The following is a 25486-nucleotide window of genomic DNA, read 5'->3' on the forward strand; positions in this document are numbered from 1 at the left end:
GGAGAAGATGAAATTCAAAAGGCTCTAACCTGTGGCAGCAGCACAGTCTGAGTCTGGAGGCAAGTCCTCACAGGGCAAACGCTCTCATTTGTGAGTCAATTCTCTGCAGCACCCATGGTGAATTTGTACTGCAGTCAGTGCATGGACTAAGGAAAACTTCTGGGCCCAGCTGGGGTTACACCCTGAGCCTCTGGATCTCTTGGGGAGAACATGTTCTGTGTGCTGCAGTGAGGAGCTGAGCCAGGTCAGACACCCTCCCAAGGCACTGGCACCTCAGTGCCCGTCCTTGTGCCTTCAGGGCCAGCAGGACCTTGGCACAGGAGCACCAGGAAGGAGTAAGGGACCCACTGTTACCCTGGCTCTGTCTCTGGGGGTCCTGGGAGCTGCTGGGGCGCCAGAGGGGGCTCACAGAATCAACTGGAACAACCTCTGAGATCACGGCGTCCAACCTGTGACCAAGCACCACCTTGGTCAACCACTGCACCCAGTGCAGTGTCCACCTGTTTCTTGAATATCTCCAGGGATGGTGACTCCACCCTGGGCAGCCCATTCTGATGTTTAATTAGGGTTAGATTTTCTCCTTTTCATGAAGAAAATCTTCCTGATGTGCAACCTAAGCCTCCCTGGTGCCGCTCCAGGCCGCCTCCTCTCCCTTGACCCTCACCTGTCAGGGAGAGCGTGGTCACCCCTAAGCTTCCTCTTCCGGGCGTGGAGGGCTGGATAAGAGGGAGAAAAAAATATGGAACGCTTCACGAATTTGCGTGTCATCCTTGCGCAGGGGCCATGCTAATCTTCTCTGTATCGTTCCAATTTTAGTATATGTGCTGCCGAAGCGAGCACGAATGTGGGAGCTTACCCGCCGCTACTTGTACTCCCAGCATTCGGGCTCTGCAAGGTCAGGGTGACCGTGCTGAGACAAACCGCGGTGCCGGTGGGAGCAGCAGCGGCCGTGCACAGCACCCCGGCTGTACCGAGGGTCTGGTGGGCAGGAGACGGCGGAGAGGGGGGGAACAGACCCCAAATCCTGCCTAAACGGGGTTATGCAAATAGCTCTGCTGTATGCAAATACGCGCAAAGCACGCTGGGGCGGGGCGGTACCGGGGCCCCTCACGGGGCCGTTCTGTAGCAACAACCCCCCGGAGGGTTTCGGCGTCGCGTTCGGCTGTGCGAGCTGGGAATGTGACACTTTTCTGCGGTGACACATCGGTGCTTTGGACCTAAATTAGTTAATATTGCTGACGTGTGGCGAGAGCGGGTGGCTGAAGCCATTGTCGTTTCGCAGAATCACAGAATCGTTCGGGTTGGAAGGCCCGTGTGGAGATCAAAGCTCCCTGCCAAGGCAGGGTCACCCGGAGCAGGTGACACAGGAGGGCATCCAGGTGGGTGTGAATGTCTGCAGAGAGGGACACTCCACCGCTCCCTGGGCAGCCGTTCCGCTGCTCTGCCACCCTCAGTGTGAAGATCTCCTTCCTCCTGCTGAGGCGAAACTCCTTGTGTTTAAGTTTACGACCATTACTCCTGATATACTTGGAGGGTATCTCCGGAGCGGGCAGCTGTAGCGGGACCGCGTGGCTGCACGGACGGGCAAGGACCATGTATAAATGAGTAGGAAGGGTGATTGCGTTGTACTACTCGTTCTAAACTGTGGCAGGAAGGCGTCTTAGTATGAGCAGCAGAGTGGCGCAGCGGAAGCGTGCTGGGCCCATAACCCAGAGGTCGATGGATCGAAACCATCCTCTGCTAGCACCAATATTTTCATTTTTTTCACGGCACGGCGCCCGTCCTCTCCTCCCCTGCTGGTTATTTTTGGGTACGGGGATACGGCTGGTGCGAGGACAGATGTTTTTGCTAAAATCTTGGAGACATGCAGTATAGCTGATGCGAGTGAAGGACGGACAGAGTGCTGCGGTGCCTGCAGCCTTTTTTTAGTGCCTTTGACGGTCTCGTGGAGTCACAGGATGGTTTGGGTTGGAAGGGACCCTAAAAGGCCATTTAGTCCCAACCCCTGCCATCATTAGGGATACACAAACTGCTCAGAGCGCTGTCCAGCGTGGCTTTGAATGTTTCCAAGGATGGGGCATCTGCCACCTCTCTGGGCACCCTGTGCCAGTGTCTCAGCACCCTTGTGGTGCAAAGTTTCTTCTTTATCTTTCATAAGAAAGCTCCCTTTTAAACTAAAAGGTCACAAGGCCCCCCAGGAGCCTTCTGTGCTCCAGGCTGAACAGCCCCAGCTCTGTCAGCCTTTCCTCACAGAAGAAGTGCTCCTCTAAGCATCTTCATGCCTTCATCTGGACCCGCTCCAGGAGATCCATGTCTTTAATCAGGCATCAAAAGCTCGTGGCACACATTTGTAGTTTTTCCCTATCCTGCCGGATTAAATAAAACATTATGGCAATGCCAAACATAGCAACCAGACTCTCAGCACAAAATGCAGGAAAGCAAAATAAAACCACAAGTGTGAAAACATCAAAGTCAATGAATTGAAAGTCTGTATTTGGCCTCTGGATTACATGATCTGAGGAAAAAGGCTCTGTGAACTTAATGGCACAGTGCAGCTCAGCGGGCGTTGTTTTCAGGGCTGTAGAATGTGAAAAATAAACAGTAGAATTCTTACATGGAATGAGTACGTGCGGAATACAGGGAAGAAAAGCGAGGCAGGGCTTTTGTTCACAGTGCCATGAGCATTATGGAATCGGCTTTCCCTGCCTTTGGCTCAGTAGGTGCGGCTCGGGAACCCACACCGTGCGGTTCCATGGTGTAATGGTTAGCACTCTGGACTCTGAATCCAGCGATCCGAGTTCAAATCTCGGTGGAACCTGAGTTATTTTGCCATAAACACATTTATTTCCTGCTCAGAACCTTGGAAAGTGACTTCAAGGCGTTTTTCATGGACTATTAGAATGCCACAAACATCCCATGCCTCATGGGATACATATCTAAAGCAGAAGAGTAACCAATCACAGAGTTTTCTTGTTCTCCCCGCCCCAATATCTATTTATTGCAGCTAGGTTAGTACTTTCTGACTTATCTGAAATTATCTGATGAATCTCAGACATGTCACAGCATATTGTTTCCTTTTTCTGTGCTTTGAATCGCCTGTGAGGAAACACAGTTCTAAATTCTGCATCAGCAAAGCTGGTGGCAGGTGCTGAGCTCTGCGGGATGAGGTTTTGGGGTGTCTCTGACAGCAGATGTTCTCCAGCGTTCATGTTTGCTTTCTGCCCTCGTTACACCAGGGGTGACCTTATTGTTCCCTTCCGGTGCATAAAGGGGCTCCAGGAGAGCTGGAGAGGGACTTGGGACAAGGGATGGAGTGACAGGACAAGGAGGATGGCTTCACTCTGCCATAGGGAGGATTAGATGGGAAATTGGGAAGGAATTCTGGCACAGGGTGCCCAGAGAAACTCGATGCTCCACATTCAAGGCCAGGCTGGCCGGGGCTTGGAGCAAGCTGGGACAGTGGAAGGTGGCCCTGCCCATGGGGCTGGGACTGGATGATCTTTAGGGTCCCTTCCAACCCAAACCACTCCACGATTCTGTGAAGGCAACGAATATCGCAGAAACAAACACGAATATTTAGTTCGTGTTAAATTCTCGTCGGCTCTCCCTGGTACAAGGGCAGAATGAACAATTTCCCACCGGGATTTGTTTGCCGTGGATTAATTGTGGGGGCTGGCGGAGGGATGAGGCACCGCCCGGTTCTATGGTGTAATGGTCAGCACTCTGGACTTTGAATCCAGCGATCCGAGTTCAAATCTCGGTAGAACCTGCCCCAGGTCTCTTGTTTTTGTGCCTGTGCTGGGACAGACCGCACCGCGCTGAAGCTCCAGCCCAGCGCCACAGGCTGTCCTCGACCTCAGCTGTCACCCTCCCCCCGACTTTCTTCAATGCAATGAAATTGACAAAAGACTTTATATAATTCTTGCTACTTTTTAATTAGGTGTTTCGTTTTATTTTGCTGCTATTCTACGTTAAGTACTTCTGGGGGGAGGCATTTACACTGTGGAAAATTTCATCAGGCACATGTGCAGAATTCGGACATTATTTTTGCACCCAACTATTCACTTGGAAAATAAAGGCAGAAATGCAGTGTTTTGGGATAAACTGCATAATTTAAATAGATATTCTCTCTGCTTCGCTGACACAAACCCGCTGTAGTTATCTTTCATTTCCAGAGCAGCTAAGGACATTTTACACCTTGGCTCCCCTCCTCCAAACCTGTCCTACAGTCACTTGTTTACACAGCAACAGGAACAAGCCTGCTCTGTTCAACACCTCCTTCTCCGGCCAGGTAACCCTGCCTTGCTGGCCCTTGAAAAAAACACAGAACACCTTCAAATCCAATTATTATTTAGTAGAAATCCAGGACCTAGCTGCTCAGGAAAACATACGTAAATGTTTGCTCAATTCATTAAATTTTCACACAGCTTAGTGATGAAAAAAATCCCTTGCCTGTGTCAGGGCTGATTTTCATCCTTTCCTCAACTGCTGGATCAGGTCACGCACAAAAAAAGATCTTTTCCTGTGCACCAGTGTTTGAAGTTTCTCTATCCAGTAACTTCAGCACAGCCAGCCACTCTCACATGCTGGCTTCACACACCATCATCATTTTCCCCAGCACAGGAGCTTTAAAGCCACAGGGCTTGTCTGCCTTGCACGGAATCAATATATTAACTGACAATTCTAGAGAGCAAATTGCCATTTCCTACAGCAATTTAGCAACTTCCTCCTTCCATTTTGCAGAGTTTGAGGTGCAGCTGTAATCTTAACAGTTCCATAAAGAGCTGATACAGTACTGGTGCCACAGATGTGCCCCAGACAAACCCCCTGGGTGAAACCAGGTGTACTTAAAGAGTTAAACTTTTACAGGGAACGAGACAGAACCAGTGCAGAATTGAGTACTGAGATTTATTCACAATTCATGGTCATGCTGCACTGGAAAACAAAGCACCAAAATTTTCTAAATGTCCTCTTAGCACAAAATTCAAGGGTGAGTTAAAGCACTATGGCTGTGGCCACGTCAGGAGCTTTTCCTGTTGCTGAAGAGGCAGTAGCAATAGAAATTATTAGGGAATCAGGGAATTAAATAGTGCTGTAATTTCAAAGGTGTGGCTACAAACATGTATTGTCAACATTAATGGACTTTCCAACTGCAGATTCAAAAGCCAGAATCAAACCTCAGGCAAGTATTTCACTATATATGAAGCTGCAACAAGGTTTTCTGATCTATGTTAAAATTTCAATGAAAGCAGGTGAAGGGGAAAGATTAAAAGGAAAGAAAAGTTCTATCCTGTAAAACTGGCAGTTTAAAGAAAAGGCCTTAAAAAAACTAAAACATTTTACTCCAGAAAATCGTCTTCTAAAACAAAAGCTGACTAAAAAAAAAAATCAACAAAAAGACAAGTCTCAGTTACTTAGGTCACTAATGACAATACATTCTGTGTAGCCACTTGTCATGGTTTTGCATTTAGGGAAGTGATGAAAAGGTTTGTTATGCAAAAACCATAACACCACTACAAGCTCAGTTAGATGCCTTGTCTTTAAAAAAGAATTCTGCAGCAGACAAATCATCAACAGCTCTGCACTGTGACTACCTCGATAGGTTCAAACCCTTGAGCAGATGGAAGAAATGGTGGCTCCAGCTGAAAGAGGTTATTTTGAACACTGAACCACTGATTTCCCTTGCAGTGGGAGCAGAGCAGATCGGTTTCACCCACTGCCCAGCCCATGCCTGGGCTCCCCCAGCAGCACAGGGAGTGCAGCAGGCAAGCACTGGCCAAAGTGCCACCCAGCCTTGGGAGGATCCAGCACGTCGTACCACCAGTTCAGGGCTCTGCTTTCAGAACAGAAAGGCAGCTCTTGTGTAGTTTACTGAAGAATTCCTCAGAAAAGCAAACTGGTTTTGTACCATTTCACCCAGTACACACACATAAAAAAATAAGCACACTGTACAAGGAGCAGCAGAGATATAATTTAAACATGCATCCAGCTAGAAACCATATATACAGAGACACAGGCCTGTACAAACAGAACAGGACCACTTTATTACATTACAATTCTGGTGGAGCTTTTGGAGGAAATCACGGCAGATAAAGAAAATCAGACAGAAGGAGGTGGATGTTGCTTCTGAAAGTAATCTCTTTTGAAATGCCACACAACACCCCCACCTTTCTCCAGCACACAGCTATTACAGTTCCAGCTACACACAGCTCTTCCCACGACTCCTGGACTCCCTTCCTGTACAGAGGTAGATTTCTGTCGATGTTCTGATATTGCACCATGTTAAGTATGGGTCTTACCACAAGGAACAACTTGCAAAGGCTAATTTATATAATTCATGGGCATAATCTCATTGTGGGCATTCAGGTAGTGCAGTAAATAAATTAATTTGCACTTGAAAGAAAACCTCCCTCCAAGTGCAATGGTTTGTTATTTAGGTGGAGGTCCAATGGGAAGCTGCAATTTTTTAACAGCTTCACATTAAGAGAGCTGTTTCTTGTCAGCAGGGTGACACTTCACTGTCTTTCTCCTTTTCAGCCTCCCTGGTCTAGCCAGTGCCAGGTCTTGCCCTGCTTCCCCTGATGCTTCATCCCATTCCACTGTGACCAGGTTAAATGTGCATTTTAAACACTCACAGTTTTTTTGCAGGATTTCTTACTCATACAAGCAGTTGTAATGTTGAAGAAATTTGCAAGAAGACTGATTGAAACTGCATGAAATGGTTAAAGAAGCCCATCCACACTCAGGCTGCATAAGGGAAGCTAGAACTTTGCTAGCTTCAAACAGCCATTAATTGTGAACAGATCTGATGCTATCAGGAAAACCTGAAGAAGTCTGGCAGGAGTCTTAATTTCTTTTGTCCATCACATTCTTGAATAACTCTCTGACAGCTGGGGAAGTTGCAGACAAGCTGCACAGCAGTACCACTTCACAATGTCTGTTAAGTGAACCTCTATAGCATATTTATAAAAATAAGTGCATCAAAAATCATGATGCCAACATATCGTAACTCTGATGAGCTCACAAGCATTGCTCAGTATTTTTTCTCAGAGGCACCCCAGGAAGTTATTTTTTGCAGAAGTCTTCAATATGGAGATAAATGAAAGAACAATCTGGGTATGTTCCACTCTCAGAGAGAAGCCAAAGCAAGCAGCACCACTACTCCTGGCTGCAAGCTTGGCAGAAAACTTATATGGGAAGGAATTTCTCTTTTTGTACCAACCAACCTATTTGGAACTATTTTAAACGAACCATTTAGCATTAGCTTCCCAGATTGAGCTTCTGTGAAGCATTCTGTGACACTACATCAGTAAGAAATGGTGGCTAGTTTGGAACTGAGTATTTTTTGCTGAATTACGGATACAAGGTTTGTAGAAATTCATTACATCTCTCCATATACTCACTTGTCCTTTAAAAGGGCCTTTTCCTTACCAAGGTAAGTAAATCCCAAGTTACTTCACACCAACTGCATCAATACTGAAATTCCTGTTGACTGTTTTCCTGTGATGATAGGGACTGCAGACCTAGAAGTAAAATCATCTCACCCCCCTGGAGGAGCCCATTTTGTGCAGTGAACCCTTCAGGGAGTAACTTGATCAGGAATTACACTCCCTGTCCCTGGCAGGAAGGACTTATGTACCTTGCAAGATGAGGCTTTAGAATGAAGAAATCCATTGTACGCAGGAAATGACAAACAGTAAAAGTTAAATGACAGTGGCAGGAACCAGGGCTTTTGGAGACTTGTCTGGTTTTGCAAAGCAATGGTTCTTCCCAAAACCATCCCCAGCTGGGCAGAGCCTCAGTGAGCCACGGGTGCACAGAGGGTTCCAGCGCTGCTCTGCAGTTACCATTTGATGTCCAAGCTGCTCGTGCTTTGATTTACTGCACTGTACGTGGTGTGCAAAGTGTCCTGGACCTTCTTGGAGTCCATGCCCTCCAGCCAGTCCTGGTACATCCTCTGCACGTGCACGTTGGTTTCTGGCAGCCTGACAGGAATTGCAGTGTACACCTCTTCCATCTGGGCAAGCAGGGCTTTGTCTGGTTTGCCATCCTCAGTCTGGGCCTGGCCCTTTCCATTGAGGCACCCTTAGGGAAAAAATAAATTAAAAAGATGGAAGGTGATGGAGATTTGATATGAAAAGAAAGTCTCTGTTAACTCAGAATTCTTTTTTCACACTTCTCTAAAGGAAGTCTTTTTTTTAAACTTCCTCCCACACTGTTACAATTTGTATTTACCTAAAGTGACTCCAATATCAACTTCATCTTAATGGAAATTAGGCTTCCATATCACAAATCTTTCTCTGCATTCTCCACGGTTTTATGATCCTAATTATGTTCCTTGTCTTTTCTTGCCCTTGACAACCACCATTTCAGAGCATCCTCTGAGGTTTGGCAGTGCAGTGCTGGCACTTATTTATAGGTCAGAAGAGAACAAATAGCATCGTGACTAATTTTAGAAAACTCAATCATTTTTTGAGCCAACCCTGCACCTGTAATTGGTGTTTTGGACCCTTCAATAAACAGTGAGATTTTAGATTATTAAGAAGAGAATTAAGAGGGAATGAAATGAAGTGCCTGCCTGTAAGGCAGCTTTCCTTTGAGATTCAAGATACATGTGAAGAACAACTGCAGATCCACAATTATTTTTACCTCCTGGGCAGGCAAGGACTTCTACAAAATGGTAGGAAAACTTTCCTTTTTTCAACTTCAGGACCATGTTTTGGATATTTCTGAAGCCATATGCTGCTGCAAAACGCAGCACTGTCTCCCCATCCTTTTCAAGGGTAACTTCTTGAAAGTCCTTGTTCCTGTCAAGACACAGAGAGAACATTTTAACCCCCTGCATTCCCAGAGGAACAACCCAACTGTGCCAGTTTGTATTCAGATGCTCCAAAGGGAGCAGACCAAGTATAACAGTGAGATCAAGGTGAACTCTTCCACTTTCTAAAGTGAGTTAAGCAGAAGTTGGGGTGGAATCTTTGTAACAGAATTCTACTTAATTTTTAAGTGCAGGTAAGGTTTTAATGAAATGAGTACCAGCAGGAGCTGCTTTACAGAGAGAGACTTGCAGGGTCAGAGCAGGTTTATAGCCTGTACCTGCCTACCAGCCAAAGACCAGGTTAGCAGTAACTGCTTTCACTGCAGCACCATCCACAGCAGGGGAAGTTCCTGGGCTGCAGGAACCAATTCCTTGCCCAGAGGGTGGCCAATGCTCCAAGGCTCTCAGTGTCTAAGGGGCTCATTTGGACACAGCCCTCAATAACATGCTTTAACTTTTGGTCAGCCCAAAGTGCTCAGGCAGTTGGACTGCTGTGGGTCCCTTCCAGCTGGAAATACTTCTTCTGTTCTAGTTCATCCATTCTATGTAACAAGGATACAAAACTCTAACTTACTTTAATGCTTTGTAGGTTATCTCCTTGACATCCACGCCGAAAAGCTCCTTTGCAGCATGTTTAAAAATGTGCTCCAGATAACCATCAGATCTCTTCCCATCATGCCTTACTACATCTCCCTCCTTTAAGTCATCAAACCTTAAGGAACAACAAAGTGGAAGATCAACTCCAAAAATTTCATTCTTTCACTTCCATAAAATAGTGTGTTTCTCCTCTTCTGTTTCCCCACACCAAAAATTGTTTTGTGGCATGTAGAACACGTTACACTTTTATTTATTACAGCTTAAAAAATGTAAATTATTCAGGACAGCAGTGAGATGATGAAAAAAAACCAATAAAAAAAAAGATGCAGGGCCTTCCATGTTGAGAAATATCAAGCAACAGTAATTTATAAGAATGCACCTTCACCACAATCTGAAGATTTTGTTAACAACCTTTTACTGCTCAAGAGCCATTTTGGGGAAAAATTATTTAAATAAATCGTCATTTTTTGCCTGTGAGAATACAAAACTACTTCAGAAGTTACAAGTCTTTGCTGACAGTTCTCCTGCTTTAGGAACTGTTTGTCACAGTCTGTAACACTGTGCCAATAAAATCACACCAAATTAGCAGAGCTGCAACCAGGTTAGAACAGTATACACTGAAAATAAGTGCTAACTATGGTTCAGGAGAGAAAATGGGTGATCATATCCCAAGGGCATCTCCTGGAAGTTCACCTCTCCCCCAGTGAAAAGCAGCTCTGAAGAGCCCACATTCATACAACTGTTTTAATACGCAGCACTTTATCACAAATTGCTGCTGTGCTGGGGCTTGTTTTAAGAGGATGACTTCAAGTTGTTTAAATTTCTCTGCAAGATCTACTTTTAAGACCCCAGAAGAGCAAATATTTACATCATTAGGTCTCACAGCTGAACCAGTATAATAAGATTAGCCCTTTTAAAAATTAACATTATTTTCCAACATAAATTGAGGGCACTTGGCTTGTTCAGTCTGGAGGAGACTGAGGTCAGACATCACGAGGATCTGCAGCTGCTCCTGAGGGACAGCTCTGATCTCTGCTCTGTGGCAGTGACAGAACCCAGGGAACGGCTGGAGTTGGGCCAGGGGAGGTTTGGGCTGGATTTAGGGAAAGGTTCTTCCCCCAGAGGGTGCTGGCACTGCCCAGGCTCCCCAGGGAATGGGCACAGCCCCAAGGCTGCCAGGGATGCCCAGGTGGGGCTGTTGGGGGGTCTGTGCAGGGCCAGGGGCTGCACTGGGTGACCCTTGTGGGTCCTTCCAGCTCAGGATGTTCTGTGATTCTATAAACTGAGCCAATGAACCAGCACATTCTGAGTAACAGCTTGTCCTTTCATTGTCAGGCTGATACAGAATTAAAAGCCTGTCTCAATGTGATTCTGACACAGAATTACATGACTGTCCCTGCAAGTCACGTACACGACTATTCCTGCAAGAACTTTATTCGTTCTCATTCTGTGTGACAATCTCAGGCAGGAGCAGTCAAAGAGCTGCACTACAAACACAGCTCTGAACACGTTCCCACTGACCCACTCAAATTTCTCCCCTCTAGGTTCAAGCAGGATTCTAGCTGGAACTGAAAGGGGTTTTCAAAACTTCCAGAGCTTTCTGTTTTGTGCAAGACAGCACGTTTATTGCTCCACTAGCAGCCCCTTGGAAAGATACCAAGGAACGTGTGTCACAGCTGAACAAAGATGAGGGAGAGCAGCCTCTGGAACTAAGTCAGAATTAAACACCACACACACACTGCTCCCTGAGCCAAGCATAAGGCATGGAAACAAAACCTCTCCAATGCTTTGTGCACTTCCCATCTAAAGCACAGTTCAGTTTGATCTAATCTTGAAAAACTGACTGCTGTCCTCAGTATAAAAACCAACTAATTACCATTTCCTGAAAGGGTGCTGCTTCTAGCAATCTACATGAACATATTGGGGAGTGGAAATTCACTGCCAGGATGCTGCTGTGACAGAGAGGGGAGCCCAGAGCAGATGGTCAGCCCCAGGATGTGTGCCAGCAGCTTTGTGGGAGGCAGCTGGACAGGGCAGATCAGGCTGTTGGGCTCTGCACAAGGAGCACAGGAGAGCTCTGAACAGGGCCAGCACCCCCAGACAGCCACACTTACTAGCAAGGCTTAAACTTCATACAGTCACATCTATTATTACTGCAAATAATCAATATTTACCAATAAAAAATAATAAATAATCCTTAAATATCAGTCAGGAGCTACACAACAAGTCATAAATTTTAGAAAAGTTACATTATAAGGGTCATTACCTCAAGTTATCTGCTTTGTATTTAGACAGTACATGCAGGTTTATATTTTCTGTTTCATGTTACTGTTATATGTAGCAGGAATCTAAGAGAGTATTTTTGTGGGTTTGGCCACTATATAAGGGTGAAGCTGTGGTATACTCAGGCTTTGATGCAGGTTTTTTTCTCTAAAAAGAAAAAAACATTCTTCTGAGCAGTTTTACATTTTTGTTGTGTGGGAAACGGATTCACAGAAAACTCTCAAAGGCTGACAGAAAACTCACATAGTGCACAGCTGTATGCAAACCTTAAAATAAGAAATACTGACTTAATACCACAGAATAAACCAGACATTGTTAAGAGAGAAACTGAACTAAAAACAAGTTTCATAAGATGACCTTATAAATAAGACTAGATACTTTAGAAAAATAAAACTATAAAAAATGCATTGTAGTAGGACCCACAAGGAGTAATTAACGATGATTGACATTAAGACATTTACAACATAGTGTAGCTAAACTTGATAAACCAAGAAACCCTTATAGTGTATTGTAATTAGGAAATAGTTGGCTTCTGATTCTGATAGCATGAATTATAACACTTGTATTGTCTCACCCTTCAAATGAGACTGAAAATGGAATAAAAGTTTTTAAAACATCTTACCCCATCTCTAAGTAAAAAAATAGCTTTATCCAACAATGCTGAATATCCTCCAACATGTCATGTGTCATTAAAATAAGGAAGCAATCCACAACAAAACTACTTACAAACTATCTACAGCTACTTCAGTCACATCTTTCATCGACACATCTTTCTGTTCCATTATTTGGACAATTTCACCTGTAGGAAAACACGTGACATTTTACTTTCAACACAAAGCACAACACACACACACTCTGTTTCAGAGATCAACACCCCAACACCTGCATGTGCTTTGTGTCACATTCTCCAGCTCTTCCCACAGTCACCTCCCTCCAGTGACTGAGAAGCCTGACAACTCCTGCCCCAAAGAAAAGGGGCCTTCAGCTTGCCCAAACTCTGCTTAGATCCTCAGCCTTTCTGTTAGGCCAAGTTTGGAAATATCCAAACTACACTGCAGGATGTTTGGACACTAAGGCTAAAGACAAGATCCTCACCAAAAGGCAACTGGTGCCATGAATTAGGAAAAATTCCTAATAAAATAATGATCATAGACAAGCCAGACAATAATTTTAAATATGGATTTGCATAACTTTTACCTTCTTTAACAGGCTGTCAAAATACCTCATTTTTAGATGTATAGCAACTTAGAAGGAAAGGACTTGTCACTCTGCCTTCCCTGTGCACTACCAGGAGCACAAAAATATGTACTAATTTTAATTAAAAAATTTAAAAACTTTTAATTTTTTTGGCAGAAAATGTACTTTCTGCCATAGTACATTTGGCAGAAAAAAGCTAACCTTATGACTAAAGCAGACTTGAAAAAAGCAAACTCTGGCATAAAGGCTATTCTAAAAATGGTGATTCACTTATATATTCATAGATGGTAAGTTTAAAAAAGTTAACCTGATGTCAGGACACAATCAACTTCTGCTGAATTATACAAGGCAGTGTAGAAATCTTCCCTCAATGCTTCCAGCTTTTTGTCATAACAAGGTGCCACGACTACATGGAAAATTTTATCAGGAGACAAGTTCTGTGGAATAGAGAAGGGAGCACACGTGAAGTCCACGAAGAGCAAAAGACAGCTTGAAGGATGACAGGGACAAAAATAGTGACATAAACCTCAGGAATAAGTCCCTACCCGCTAAATTTAAAGAATGTTCACACTGATAATGATTTGCCAGAAGTCAGAAAGCATCAGCAAACTTCCAAAGTCAGTCTCTGGATGGACCAAATTCCCTCAGACCACGTTTTCTGCAGCTTTTTGACTGCCTTAGAAAGTGAATTCGAGACAGGAGTTCAGAGTTCTGGCTTCTGGCTGTCACTCACTCACTTTCACCCAGAGCAAGCCCTTCAGAATTTGTCTGTCCATGTGCAGACAGCAATCCTTCCCTACAGAACATGCCTGTAGTTCCTTTTAGGTATGATACGTAAAGAACAGCAATTTTTTTCAACATATAAAATTGAGGATATAAAAAGGCTAGCTCCAAGGATGCAATGCTTTTATTAAACTCCTATAACAGGGCAATTTCCACATTACTCTCCTCCACTCCTGTTTTGGCTGTGCCGTAGAACTACACAGGCAGCATTTCACAAAACAAAACCCCTTTAACTGCTATGGATTTAACTTGACCCGTAAATATTTAAATCCACGTTGTACTGGGGGTGCAAGGACTGCTGCCAGCTCACAATGCACTGTATAAAATGAGGTTCTTTGTACATTCTTCTCATCATGGGCACTTTACAGCACAGAGCACCATTTCTTCTTCAAGTCAAGGACAAATGTAATACACCAAGATCTGTATCTCAGTATTAAAGCCCATTTAATAGACTATAATGGTAAAAATAAATCAGAATTACTTACCTGCTGCTTGGCAAAGTAGCCCTTCACTAGGGAGCCCATGATCTGCTGTGGAGACTTTGCAGTGCAAATGTGGGAGGTCACCAGGTTGGTGAGTACCCTTTCAGCATATCGGATCCAACCTGGCACCACACGAAAATGACAGGCACAGAGAAGTGACCCATTAGCACAGCAAGTGGCAGCAGTCACACAACACATCCTGAAAATGATGGCACCTTCCCAACAGGGAGAACATTTCTGTGTAGGCTGGAAGCCCCACCTTGGGAACCACAGGAAACCTCAGGGCTCTGTTAATATTGCTTTAGTCAATGATTCACTGTGCCATTAATTCTAGACCAAGGTCCACTGTGAACTTCCTGACCTGCTACCCCTTCCTCATGTACAGACAAAGCAGAAGGAACAAGAGCCCAGCTAACAAATTTGACCTTCTAGGCCTCAGCCCTTGGATCACCACATACTGCAACAAATGCACTGTTTGGCTGCTTAACTGGAACCTGGTGTTTCCTGAGGTTTAATATCCCTGCACCCAGCCTGCCTCCCCTAGAACAGAAGAGTCACATGAAAGCATTATTACAAATGCACATGGATTAAGCCTAGGAAGAAATGGCTTCTTTTACTATTGTTAGAGTAGCCACACCTTCAGAAACACTCCCACACTCACAGGAACCACCTGAAATCTCTCTGTATACAACACTCTGTCCATAGTTTCTCAGGAATCCTCTCTCTCACCAGATCCATTCAGCATTCCAGCTGGGGCAAGCTGTGGATACCCACAGCACCCCAACATCCAGAGCTGTTGTATTATTCCCCCAGTAAATGAACAAATAAAGGTATTTAGGGTGTGCTATTCTTTCCTGGGCTCTGTAGCTCTTACTGAAAAGCCCAGAATCCTTCACAGCAAGGGTTTGGAGCTTTTTTCATCTACATGACACCTACATTGTGCAGCAGAGTTAGGCCCAGCCTTCAAGGCAGGTGTGTTGCTTTTGGTGCTAAGAAATGGTGAAAAAAAAAAAATCACATTTTGTCTTCATGCAAATTAGTGATTACATAAAAGAGAGAAACTGCTGTGCAGTACACACTGCCCAGGAAGGGGAAAACCTGGAGGTTAACTTTTAAGCTTGTAATTACCACTTATGTAAAAACACCTGGTACTGTTTAAGTCAGAACAATACCACAAATGCCAACAGCAGCACAAAACTGGGATGCAAGTGTGTTCAGATGATGTCTCTCTGTAGCAGAGAAATAGTTTTCCCAGTGTAATACAATTTTACAGATGAAAATGAGAAGGTGCTAAGTATTAGGAAAACCCAACAACTGTTTAAATATTCCCAATTCTTGTTATGCACAGACTTCAAGCTGGTTTCCATAAAAAACCTCAAAGGCACACATCACCTTCAACAAGCATTCATTCCTGAATGAACAATTCATTCATATTCTGTAGGAATAGCTGAGGACCATGGATTTATCTGTTAGGACTGTACTGAATTGCAAGACTGAACTGGAAGTTTGCCTAATGTCCACCTTCAACTGGGACTTTAAGTCCAAGACATTACCTACAACAAAGCAGTGAATTTATTGATGCTTGGTAAAAAGCTGTATTAGCATATTCTGCATGATAGGTACATTTATTGCTTAAATGGCTTTAGTCTCAAGAGCTGTCCAAATACAACAAAACCTGCTTCAAACAAAACAAGGAGAGTTTTAAAAATACTTGTACTCACCATTAATCATCCCAGCACTCCTGCTATGAGGCTGGTTCTTATAATTGGAATGTTTTTGATATTGTAGTCATGACCTATAAGGGAATTTCACTAAATCCCAGGAGATTTCTGACAGGTATTGTCTGAAGCGATTCCTTAGATTGTTTCTGTCCTTGCAGTGGATGGAACAAGTGTCTCATAGCTGCAGCTCCCAAAGATCATCAGGCTCATTAGTCACTGGTTAATTGTACAGGCAGCCTGGGTGAGTGAGTGAGCATTTATCTGCACTCCACACACACACTGCTGTTTGTGCCCCCTCAGCACAGGGCTGGACTGCAGAGCCACAGTTAGGGAAAACCTCAGATACCCATTCTTATGTCAGGGACCACCAGCACTCATCCACACCTACACCCTTCATAAATTCATTTGGATTCTCGGCCATTTGCTGGCTTGTGTTGTCATCAGAGAGCAAGAAAGCATTACAAATGACCATATAAATCCCTGCAGTTGTAGCTCAGAACATGTCATTTTTGGTGGTTTCTTGTGAGATCGTGAAGATGCATGTACGCATCTGTAGGAAATGCAAAAAAACTAAGCAAGCTTTTGTAAAACCCCATTCCTGGAAAAGGAAATTGATGGACTGGGACAAAAGCATTAGAATCCTCAGTACTTATGATCTTCCTGCTGCAAGTCTGCCCCATTGGCTTTTCTGGGAGGACACAGAGGTTGGCAGTGCCTTAAAAACATCAGATTTTCCAGAGCAAGTGCTTCATGTTGCTCACCAGCTTAGTACATTAAGGAAGGGAATTGATTCTTTTGAGATATTACACATACTATCAGTAGTAACACCACTGTTCTTTCAACAGGAAAACCCAAAAACGAGCTCACTTTCTCCCCAGAGAGCAGCAGGAGGTGAACAATTAAGACAGGGACAAGAGAAGAGCTTTTCTCAGGTTCTGGACTATGCAGGCTCTGCTCTTTGCTCATGGCAGAAGTCACACCCAGCCTGCTGCAGAGGGTGATAGGTCTCTGCAAAGCCACACACCCAGATAAAAAAGAGGAAAGCATTTATACTTGAGTTCACATTGACCTTGCATCTACAGAGCTATATAAAAACCATTTTGTGCTAAACACCCCACAAACAACATCTCTGGGACAAATTTCTGTAATCTGGGGGTAGAAAGAGGAAGGAGAAAAATGAACAGAAAATGCACACAGACAAATAAGGACAGGAAACACAGTGAACAACCTCACTTGTAAGATGACTAATCAGGATTTTTGCTTTCTCTAATTGCTGACAAAGAAACATACCATGTTTTCAAAATGGATTTACAGTGATATTCTGGGTTAGTTTCCCAGAAATGGAAAGCACCCATGCTTCTGTAACCATCTCTATTACAATAGAGAGCTGAAAACAAAACCAGCACTGAAACCAAAAATCTTGTGCAGACTACACAAGGACAAGGAAAGTGCTCCATTAACTATTTTAAAGTATTTCCACTGAGAGCAGCAGATAATCTGAGCTCTGTTTCCAGTTGAAGCAAATGCAAATTATCTCAGAAATTCTAAAAGAAATTCTCAGGTCTTGAATTTTACCTAAAGCACATACAAGACAACAAAACTAAGTAACAGGGGTGTTTCAGCTGCACAGGTTTTACATGAAGAAAAGCAATATATGTCTGCTCCTGAAGAGAAGAGGTTACACTAACGTAACAGTAACAGAAAAAAAGAGACATGTTTTTAATACATGTATGTAGTAGTTAAAGCATAACCCGGGTATTTCCACTACAAAATACACAGAACAAACAAAAATACAAGTATAATTCAAACAGCAGTATTTGAACTTCAAATCAATGACAAAAGCAGATTCTGGGGATCACTCACTCAACTCATTATCACTCTAAAATTTCTTTAATAAATGCAATCCACTTGAGTTATTTCAAAGCTAACAAGAAGTATTTTTGGTATTTTTATCAGCCTTTTGAAAAGCAACACTATGAACTTTAGGGTGGAGTTGATGAGGGTGTTAGGCAAAGGAGTTACTTCTACCTCCTTTTTGACACTTCTTTTTTAGGAATGTGACTTTTTATTTGAATTGAAATGGTGCTGTGCTAACAATGGAAAAAGTAAGCAGTGACTGCATGTTCTGCATCTTTTCAGCTGGTACAAGTGCAGGTTCTGCTCATAACAGAACACATTCTCAGAAGTGAGACACTCAGTGAGTCAAGTCTGTGACATTTCATGTGAGAATTACTTTCCAAGTGTCAGACATAATCCATCTCAGTCATCGCAAGGAACGTCACTTGCTACTTTCCCCTAGGCTTAAGTGCCAAGTTCTAAACTTTGCTTAAGGTAACAGAGGTTGTGGTTTATTTCCATCCAAGTTCCTTTAAGATTCTTTTCAATGAGGAAACTCCCTTTTAAACTTTGAGGTCTGAACACACAAGAAGCACCCACTAAACTCCTCCATTCCAGTTCTGATTCTCAATTCCAAGCACTGACATGCACTCAGGATGACCAGTGATACTGGGAACAAATACTGTGTGTGCCTGGTGTCCCTCAAAAGCAAATTAAAAATGTTCTAAGTTATGTAAGGCTCCCAAAGGAAGCCACCCTTTCCTCTCATTGGTGGTTCCAATAAGACCAGTATGAAGGGCAGGAAGGATGGATAAATCAGTTCTCACCAGGGCAAGCAGAGGCAAACATTGGTAAGGCATGTTCCTCCTGGTTCCTCCGTTGGTACCGCTGCACAAATTCCCTCTGGCTCTCCAGGATACTGAAATCTGCAGCTATAGTGGTGTCAAATACATAATGCACCCCTAGGGAAGCAAGCAGAAACATCACTAGAATGCTTTCAACCTCACAAACCTCTTTTCAAAGTTCCAGGCCTATGACAAATCTTGAAGGATCAACAGGTCCTTCCATATTCCTTCCCCTCTGCACATTTTCACAAAGAGCAGAGCCATAAATAAAAGCCATACACTGGAAAAACATCTTTTACACCCTGAGTTTAAAAGGACCACCAAGAGGCTAATGCTGCAAGCAGCACTGCAGACATTCTCTGCTTTTTTTCTGAGCATCTATCACTTTTAGCTCAGTTGAACAGGATGTCACGACTCCTGGGTGACATGCAGTGACTCTTACAAAGCAATGTTCTTTTCAAGACATGCTGAAGTCACAAAAAAATCATATCCAACTAAGAGGCATATCTGCCATTGCTCAGGTTGTTTGCAGAGCTACAGGAGTATATCACCAACACAGCAGAGACCTTCTGGCTGCTCATTTGGCAACACACTCCCTATAGGCCTACGTAACACCGAGCACATCCCCACAGAAGTGAGGGCAGATAATGAATGCATTCTAGGAAAACTGGGGCCCACCAAAACTCAGGAATGCTTTGAGATGAATATACACTGGGCACAGAGATGCATCAGAAAAAACATTAAAAAATAATATATAGAGATACAGGTGGGAGGAAACAGTTTATAGGTTTATTACAGTTCTTTTTCTTTCTTCAAGTAAATTTAAAAAAATCCCAAACTTACAAGGAAAGTGGCTATTGCTTTTTAAATAAAAACTTTGTATATAATGAGCAAAGGAAATACAGCTTTAACATAAGGCAGATACAACAGTTCTTTTAATTTCAAATTACAGAAAAAAACAGAACTAAGAATCTTCTAGAGATACAATGTGTCAAAAGGACTGAAAGGAACTTAGAATTAGAATTACCTTCTCCCTCAAGTTATAAAATAATGGGAAGCTTGTGACTAAGCTCTCCCTGGTTTCTTAGTAGCCAAGGTTTTGGAGGCAGCTCTACAATGTCCTTCTGTTCTGTGACCTTTCCTGTGAGCAGGGAATGTCCCCAGTCTGTTTCTCACACTGCTGCATGTGGCACTGGTGCCTGGCTGCAACTTCACAGAGCGTGGAGTTCAAACCCTGAATGAGCTTCTGCAAGGGCACTTTAGGATGCTTGGAATGGAATCCCACCATTGGTTTTGCTTGGGAGGAACCTTAAAGCCCATCCAGTGCCACCCCCTGCCCTGAGCAGGGCCACCTTCCACTGCCCCAGGCTGCTCCAAGCCCTGTCCAACCTTGCCTTGGACACTGCCAGGGATCCAGGAGCAGCCACAGCTTCTCTGGGACCTGTGCCAGGGCCTGCCCACCCTCATTTCTTCCTATTATCTAATCTAACCCTGCCCTGTTTCACTCCATGCCCTTGTCAAAAACCCTCTCCAGCTCCCCTGCAGTCCCTTCAGGTACTGGAAGGCTGCTGAGAAAGCAAAACCAACCAAAATGATCCCTCCCTTTCTGCTTCACCACCACAACAAATGCAACTTACCAAGACTTTTGAGGAAACCACAGAGTCTCTTGGCTGCTTCATTCACAGAGAGATTGAATTTAGCAGCAAAATAAGGCAATGACTGAGGGCATAGAGACACTGCCAATATTTTGTGTTTTGAGGTATCACATTTCTGGTATATGAAACAAAGGAAAAAAAAAATGTCATTACAACAGGGTAAGACTCCTTGCTTTCCCTTCCTTTCCCATTCCTGGAGTTATTCCTTGGAGTCTCATGCTTCAGTGGGCCACATCATTAAAAACCCTGTGAAACAACCCTCAAGCTGCAGCAGAACAGGATGTTCTCTGATCCTCAGAGTGTTCATCTCCAATCATCTGTAGATGTTTCCTTTATAGAACTCAGGGGAAATCCACCTCTCCTAGGACAATTCTGTGGTTTGTTTCCATGTGGTGTAAGTGAAGTTAAGGGACATTCAGCACCTCTGATGTTCTAGTAGAATGAAATATTCTAGCAAATATGAAAAGAGCTGTATGTTTAAACATTTATAATGAATGTTTACAGAAGCAGGGACGTTTTAAGCTATAAATACAACCCAGCAAATTACACATACGATTTTTTGTTAAGGCTCCTGTGTATTTATCATTGCAGTTGTTGAGGGAAAGTGGCAAGATGGAACTCTCAACAAATCAGCATTTGTAGGCATTGAGGAATCCTGTGAAAGTACCCAGTGTATGGTGTGGAACTGTGCAGCTCTAATGACTGTGGCATTTAGCTGAAGATTAATCTTGTGTTTTAGCTGGGACATTTTCGACACCAGTGGGACCCTTGGAAGACACAGCAGGACTGTGCTCCAGACAAGTGTCACCCTGCAAAGGTCAGAGCTCACAGTCTCTACTGATCCCCATGCTGGACAACGACCCTTCAAGGAGAGCTCCTCACTCCCCTTTGTTTGTGTTTGGACCCCTGGAGCTGTGATGAAGGTACCTGACTGCCTTGCTGTTGTAGGATCCAGGCCCTTTTAACAGGACCCATGTGACCCAAAAGATTATTTCCCCCTCCCTTATCTTCTAATTTTCTCATGTATGACAACATCATTCTGTATGGACAGATCAACTCCTTCTAAGAAAATGTAAGTACTGTGTAATTAATCCATATTTAGGACACACATGTACAGATCAAGAAGAAGTTTCAGTTCTAGTAGCTCTTGCACAGAAGTCTGGAGCAGAACTAAAATAATTAATTTAATATCAGGTTCTAAAGATCTGAGCACTACACACAGCAACTAACCTCTAGAAAAAACAGAACTCAGCAGAAAATATAACAGCAATAGAACACTTACAAGGTTTGCTAAGAATATGGGCAAAATGTAATCAGGTTGAATGTATATTAAAAAGAATGTTAATTTCAAAAACACATCTTTATAGGTTTGTATAATGTGGGGTATATTGGCACCAAAACCACCCAGAACAGTCCTAGCAGTGAAGGTATGAATATCTATAAACACTGAATTACAGAATAATTTGTTAGTGCAGTAATGAAATCAATACATTGCCAATAAATTTTCCTTCTGCAGGTGCAGTAACTTTCCTCTGGTGTTTATGTTAAGTGCTGTGACCTTGCACCTCCAGTACAAAATTACTTTTAACATTTGTGTTGCCTGAATTCCTCTTTGGAAAAAGCATATCCTGACAAATCCTCACATTATCTGCCTTGGGAAACCAAGCTGCTTAGTCATTCTGTAACTGCCTCCTCCTCACAGAAAACAGTGGGGTATTGTTTGGGTCACTTTACCTTATTAAGGTTGAGAATACGAAAGAACTCCTTCTGATTCTGTTGGAAAACTCTGGCTCCTTCTTCCACTGTCATGCAACTGTCACAAGCTAGGCAGTCGCTAAGGAGTATTTTAGCATTAGCCAATGTATCAAACTCATTTTTCTGGTGGCAAAAAAAGAAGTAAACAAGTATTGAACAATGATCAAGTGGTTTTCAAGATCTCTGCAATGAGCCAGATGAAAAGCAAACACAGTATTCCTATTTGGTTTAAAGCAGGGCAATCCATGACACTTGCATAACGTCCAAGATTATTTGCAGGTAAACAAAATAATATGTTCCATCCCAATCATAGCTCTGCTCCTCCTATTACTGTGAAACTGCAAAATGTTTAAGTGCAAACAAAAATCTAAATTTAGTCCCTAGGCCATATGCTAGTAACTTAATTTGCACTGTGCTTCAGAGCTGACAGTCCCCATCAACTCACCGAGCAACTGAGAAAACTTTCCCTTGAACTATTAAAGCTCTTTAACGAGATGTTCCTCTAACAGCAAGGTGGCTTAGGCTTTGTAGCACGAGGGAAAACAAAGAGAACAGTCCTACAATTGCTCTGAACGTATTCTGTGACATCAAGAGTTTCACACTATCTGCAGCTCACTTAAGAAGAATGAATACTTGGATATAAAAAACAAGTAGATATTTTGTCCATGTGTACTATCAAAACTCTTCTTCTTCTAAGCTCTGTCTCAGTTCTGAAGACTTGATATAAGAGTTTAGGCACTCCAAATGTTTAGAACTTAGAATTTCTGTTTTGTGTTTGCATAGTAAGGGCTTTTATTGCACCTTTTTACAAGATTTTTGATTCGCATATTAAGGGATGTCTACAATTGTTTTCAACAGCTTGTTATTTATTGTTATACTTAGTAGTGGAAAGTTGTCTCCTGATACCCTCTTTTGGGGTCCACAAAACAAAATAATATAGATTCTAATACAAATTTTAAAAGGAACATTACCTCTTCAGAGCCATTATTTGAACTCAATGCATCAACAGATGTACTTTGCGTATCGTCATTTTTCTGTTTTTTACTGCATTCCTGAAACAAAACATAAAACGTGTGGATTATGCAAAGCCTGTTCACCATTCTGTAAGAGCACTTCTGCAGAACTGATCGTATCATTAACCAGTGACAGTTATTTACAGGGTTTTGGAAAACATGCAAGACCCCGTGTTCAAAGTGCAATTGCGACGATGGAAATCATTTCCCCGGAATTCCCCTGCCTCATCGGTTTGAGAGTTCTGGGCGGTTTGTAAACGCGAGGGGCTGCCCCGCGCAGGGGCACGGCCACACGCCGGCGACAACGCGCTCGGGGCTCCGCCGGGAGCTGCCACGGCCGGGCCGCGGTGAGGACGCGGAGCTCGGTGACCTTGGGGCCGGCGGCCAGCGCCGCTCGCCCTGCCGGGGCTCCCGGGCCGCCGGACGAGGCCGTCCCCGCCGGCGGCATCCCCCCACCGCCGAGGCGGTGTGCCCCGCAAGCCGAGGGGCGCGCAGGACGCGGCCGCCGCACTCACCTTTTTGGTGCAGTTCTCGCACTTCATTTGCGGCGCGGCCGGCGCAGCCCGGCCCTGGCGCGGCTGCCGCGCGGTCCTGGCCGCCGGGGCTGCGGGACAGGAGAGAGCGGGGCGGGAGGTGAGAGCCGCACGAGCAGCGCCAGCCCGGTGCCCTCCCTCCCGTCCCCGCCGCCCTTTGTTCCGCGCCCGCCCCGCCGGGCGGTCCCGGGGCGGGGGCGGCCCCGCCGCTCTCACGTGTTCCGCAATTCCCTGGCCCGGAATTACCCCGCAAACGCCGCCGGCCCCCGGCGCTGGGGGCGGCACCGAGCGGCCTCGGAGGAGACGCGGGGCGGACGGCGCTGGCCGAGCCCCGCGGGGAAGGTGCCCCCGCAGCACGGCCCCGGCCCCGCACGGGGAGCGGAGCCCCCGCCGCCGCACCCCCGGCTCTTCAGAGCCCCCCGCACCGAGGTGACGGGAGAACGGGCGGGCACGAGCCGCAGCTCATCGGCTCCGCAGGGAAAAAAAAAACGACAACCGAAAGCCCCAGCGCAGCCTGTCGGGGGTAGCGGGGCGCAGCGCCGCTGCCGTACCTGCCGCCGGGGCTGTGCCTGTGGCCGCAGAGCGGGCGGGGCGGCACCGCCTCCTCCGCCGCCTCCCCCGGCCGCGCCCGCCGGGCTCATTGCGGACCTGCGCCGCCGCACGTACGCGGAGGGACGCCCCCATCCCCATCCCGATTCCCATCCCCATCCCCATCCCGACCGGGACCCCAGTGATCCGCCACGCCTGCCCTCCGCGCCCGGCTTCGCCTCTTCTCTGGAGCGTCCCTATTTTTTACAACGCGCTCCTCTGTTATATCGTACAAAGGGTTCCCCCCCCACGATTTTTGTTTTTTCCCAATGGCTTTAAAGTGAAATGACACACTGCGAGTTACTAAATACAGCATCATCACCATTTTATTTAAGCAATATGCTGCGATTTCCCATTCCTGTAACAAAACACAAGTACCAGCAATGCTGTTCCCAGGCAGGAATCACAAATCCTCATGAACAGGATTATTAAACAGACATCAGCCTTCCACAGTCTCAAAGGCCCCGGAGTATTAATCAAGATGTTTATGATTTCTTGTTTTTCTGAACCTCAGGTTGTAGGATTTAGACAGAAAGGTTCAATAAACATTTTGCTCCTTTTTTAACCCCCGGCCACAGGAACACACACATACAAGAAAACGCCTACAGCTACATAGAGAAGTTTTTCAAGTGTAAAATGACATTTCATAAATTAAACCACAGAACTTCCAAAACCCATGCAATTTCCTGCCTAAACTGCAACTTTTCTATAAGACTGGGTGAATCCCCTCCTGTTACAGTGACCTCTAAGCCACAGATGGGTTTTGAGCACAAGGGCTGGAAACAGGCACGGAGAGGTTTGTTACCCAAAACCACAACTTTAAACGCTTGTTCCATTTTAAGGACACTAAAGATAAGCCCAGAGAAGAATACAGTGCTTTTTTTTTTTTATTTGCAGACTACAGATGAGTTATCACTGAGGTCAGAGAAATCAAGAATACCTTAGCTCAACCGTGATGAAAAAAAAACAGAAACGTTTTCATACTTGATGCGGGCTTGTGATTCAAGCCCGATCAAAGACGTGAGCAGTTTCTTATTCATAACAATACTTATCACTTAAAGGAAAGTAAGCTGATGCTGCTTTACATATACCCTGGAAAAATATCATTAATCCTGGCTTGAGGTAAAAATTGTAATAGCTTTGGTAATAATTTTCTGTGCCTCTGCTCTCTTCATTCAAAATGCTCTCACATTTCATATCAGCCCAAGCTTTTACGAGCACCACAACCACTCCTGAGCAATTCCTATGTGACCTAAGAATTTGCATTTCCTACAGACTTGCTGGAATGTAGCATTATCTGACATCTTTCTTGTTCCTGTGGATGAGTATTTTCATACAAAAAAAGCTGTGCCAACCTCCCACCTTATTCCACCAGGATAC

General features: G+C 44.5%; 1 protein-coding gene and 4 non-coding genes across 5 annotated transcripts; 3 read left to right on the top strand and 2 right to left on the bottom strand.

The window, feature by feature from the left end:
- Positions 1–733: 733 nt before the first annotated feature.
- On the bottom strand, positions 734–840 carry LOC128797883 (U6 spliceosomal RNA). The gene has a single exon (XR_008434269.1). It is a non-coding gene; the product is annotated as a U6 spliceosomal RNA (small nuclear RNA).
- Positions 841–1671: 831 nt separating this feature from the next.
- TRNAM-CAU (transfer RNA methionine (anticodon CAU)) lies at positions 1672–1743 on the top strand. The gene has a single exon. It is a non-coding gene; the product is annotated as a tRNA-Met (tRNA).
- A 1003-nt stretch (positions 1744–2746) lies between these two features.
- On the top strand, positions 2747–2818 carry TRNAQ-CUG (transfer RNA glutamine (anticodon CUG)). The gene has a single exon. It is a non-coding gene; the product is annotated as a tRNA-Gln (tRNA).
- An 879-nt stretch (positions 2819–3697) lies between these two features.
- On the top strand, positions 3698–3769 carry TRNAQ-UUG (transfer RNA glutamine (anticodon UUG)). The gene has a single exon. It is a non-coding gene; the product is annotated as a tRNA-Gln (tRNA).
- A 2180-nt stretch (positions 3770–5949) lies between these two features.
- On the bottom strand, positions 5950–23781 carry NARF (nuclear prelamin A recognition factor). The gene is made up of 12 exons (XM_053960783.1): positions 23765–23781; positions 23501–23589; positions 22944–23024; positions 21952–22095; positions 20200–20332; positions 18545–18679; positions 14164–14282; positions 13203–13332; positions 12425–12497; positions 9393–9530; positions 8650–8807; positions 5950–8085 (listed from the first exon to the last, which is right to left on the bottom strand). Exons 2-12 carry the CDS (start codon positions 23525–23527, stop codon positions 7844–7846), a joined length of 1380 nt encoding a protein of 459 aa, XP_053816758.1. The 5' UTR covers positions 23528–23589; positions 23765–23781; the 3' UTR covers positions 5950–7843.
- Positions 23782–25486: the final 1705 nt, after the last annotated feature.

The sequence above is a fragment of the Vidua chalybeata genome, chromosome 19, assembly GCF_026979565.1.
Source record: "Vidua chalybeata isolate OUT-0048 chromosome 19, bVidCha1 merged haplotype, whole genome shotgun sequence".
NCBI classification, from domain to species: Eukaryota; Metazoa; Chordata; class Aves; order Passeriformes; family Viduidae; genus Vidua; species Vidua chalybeata.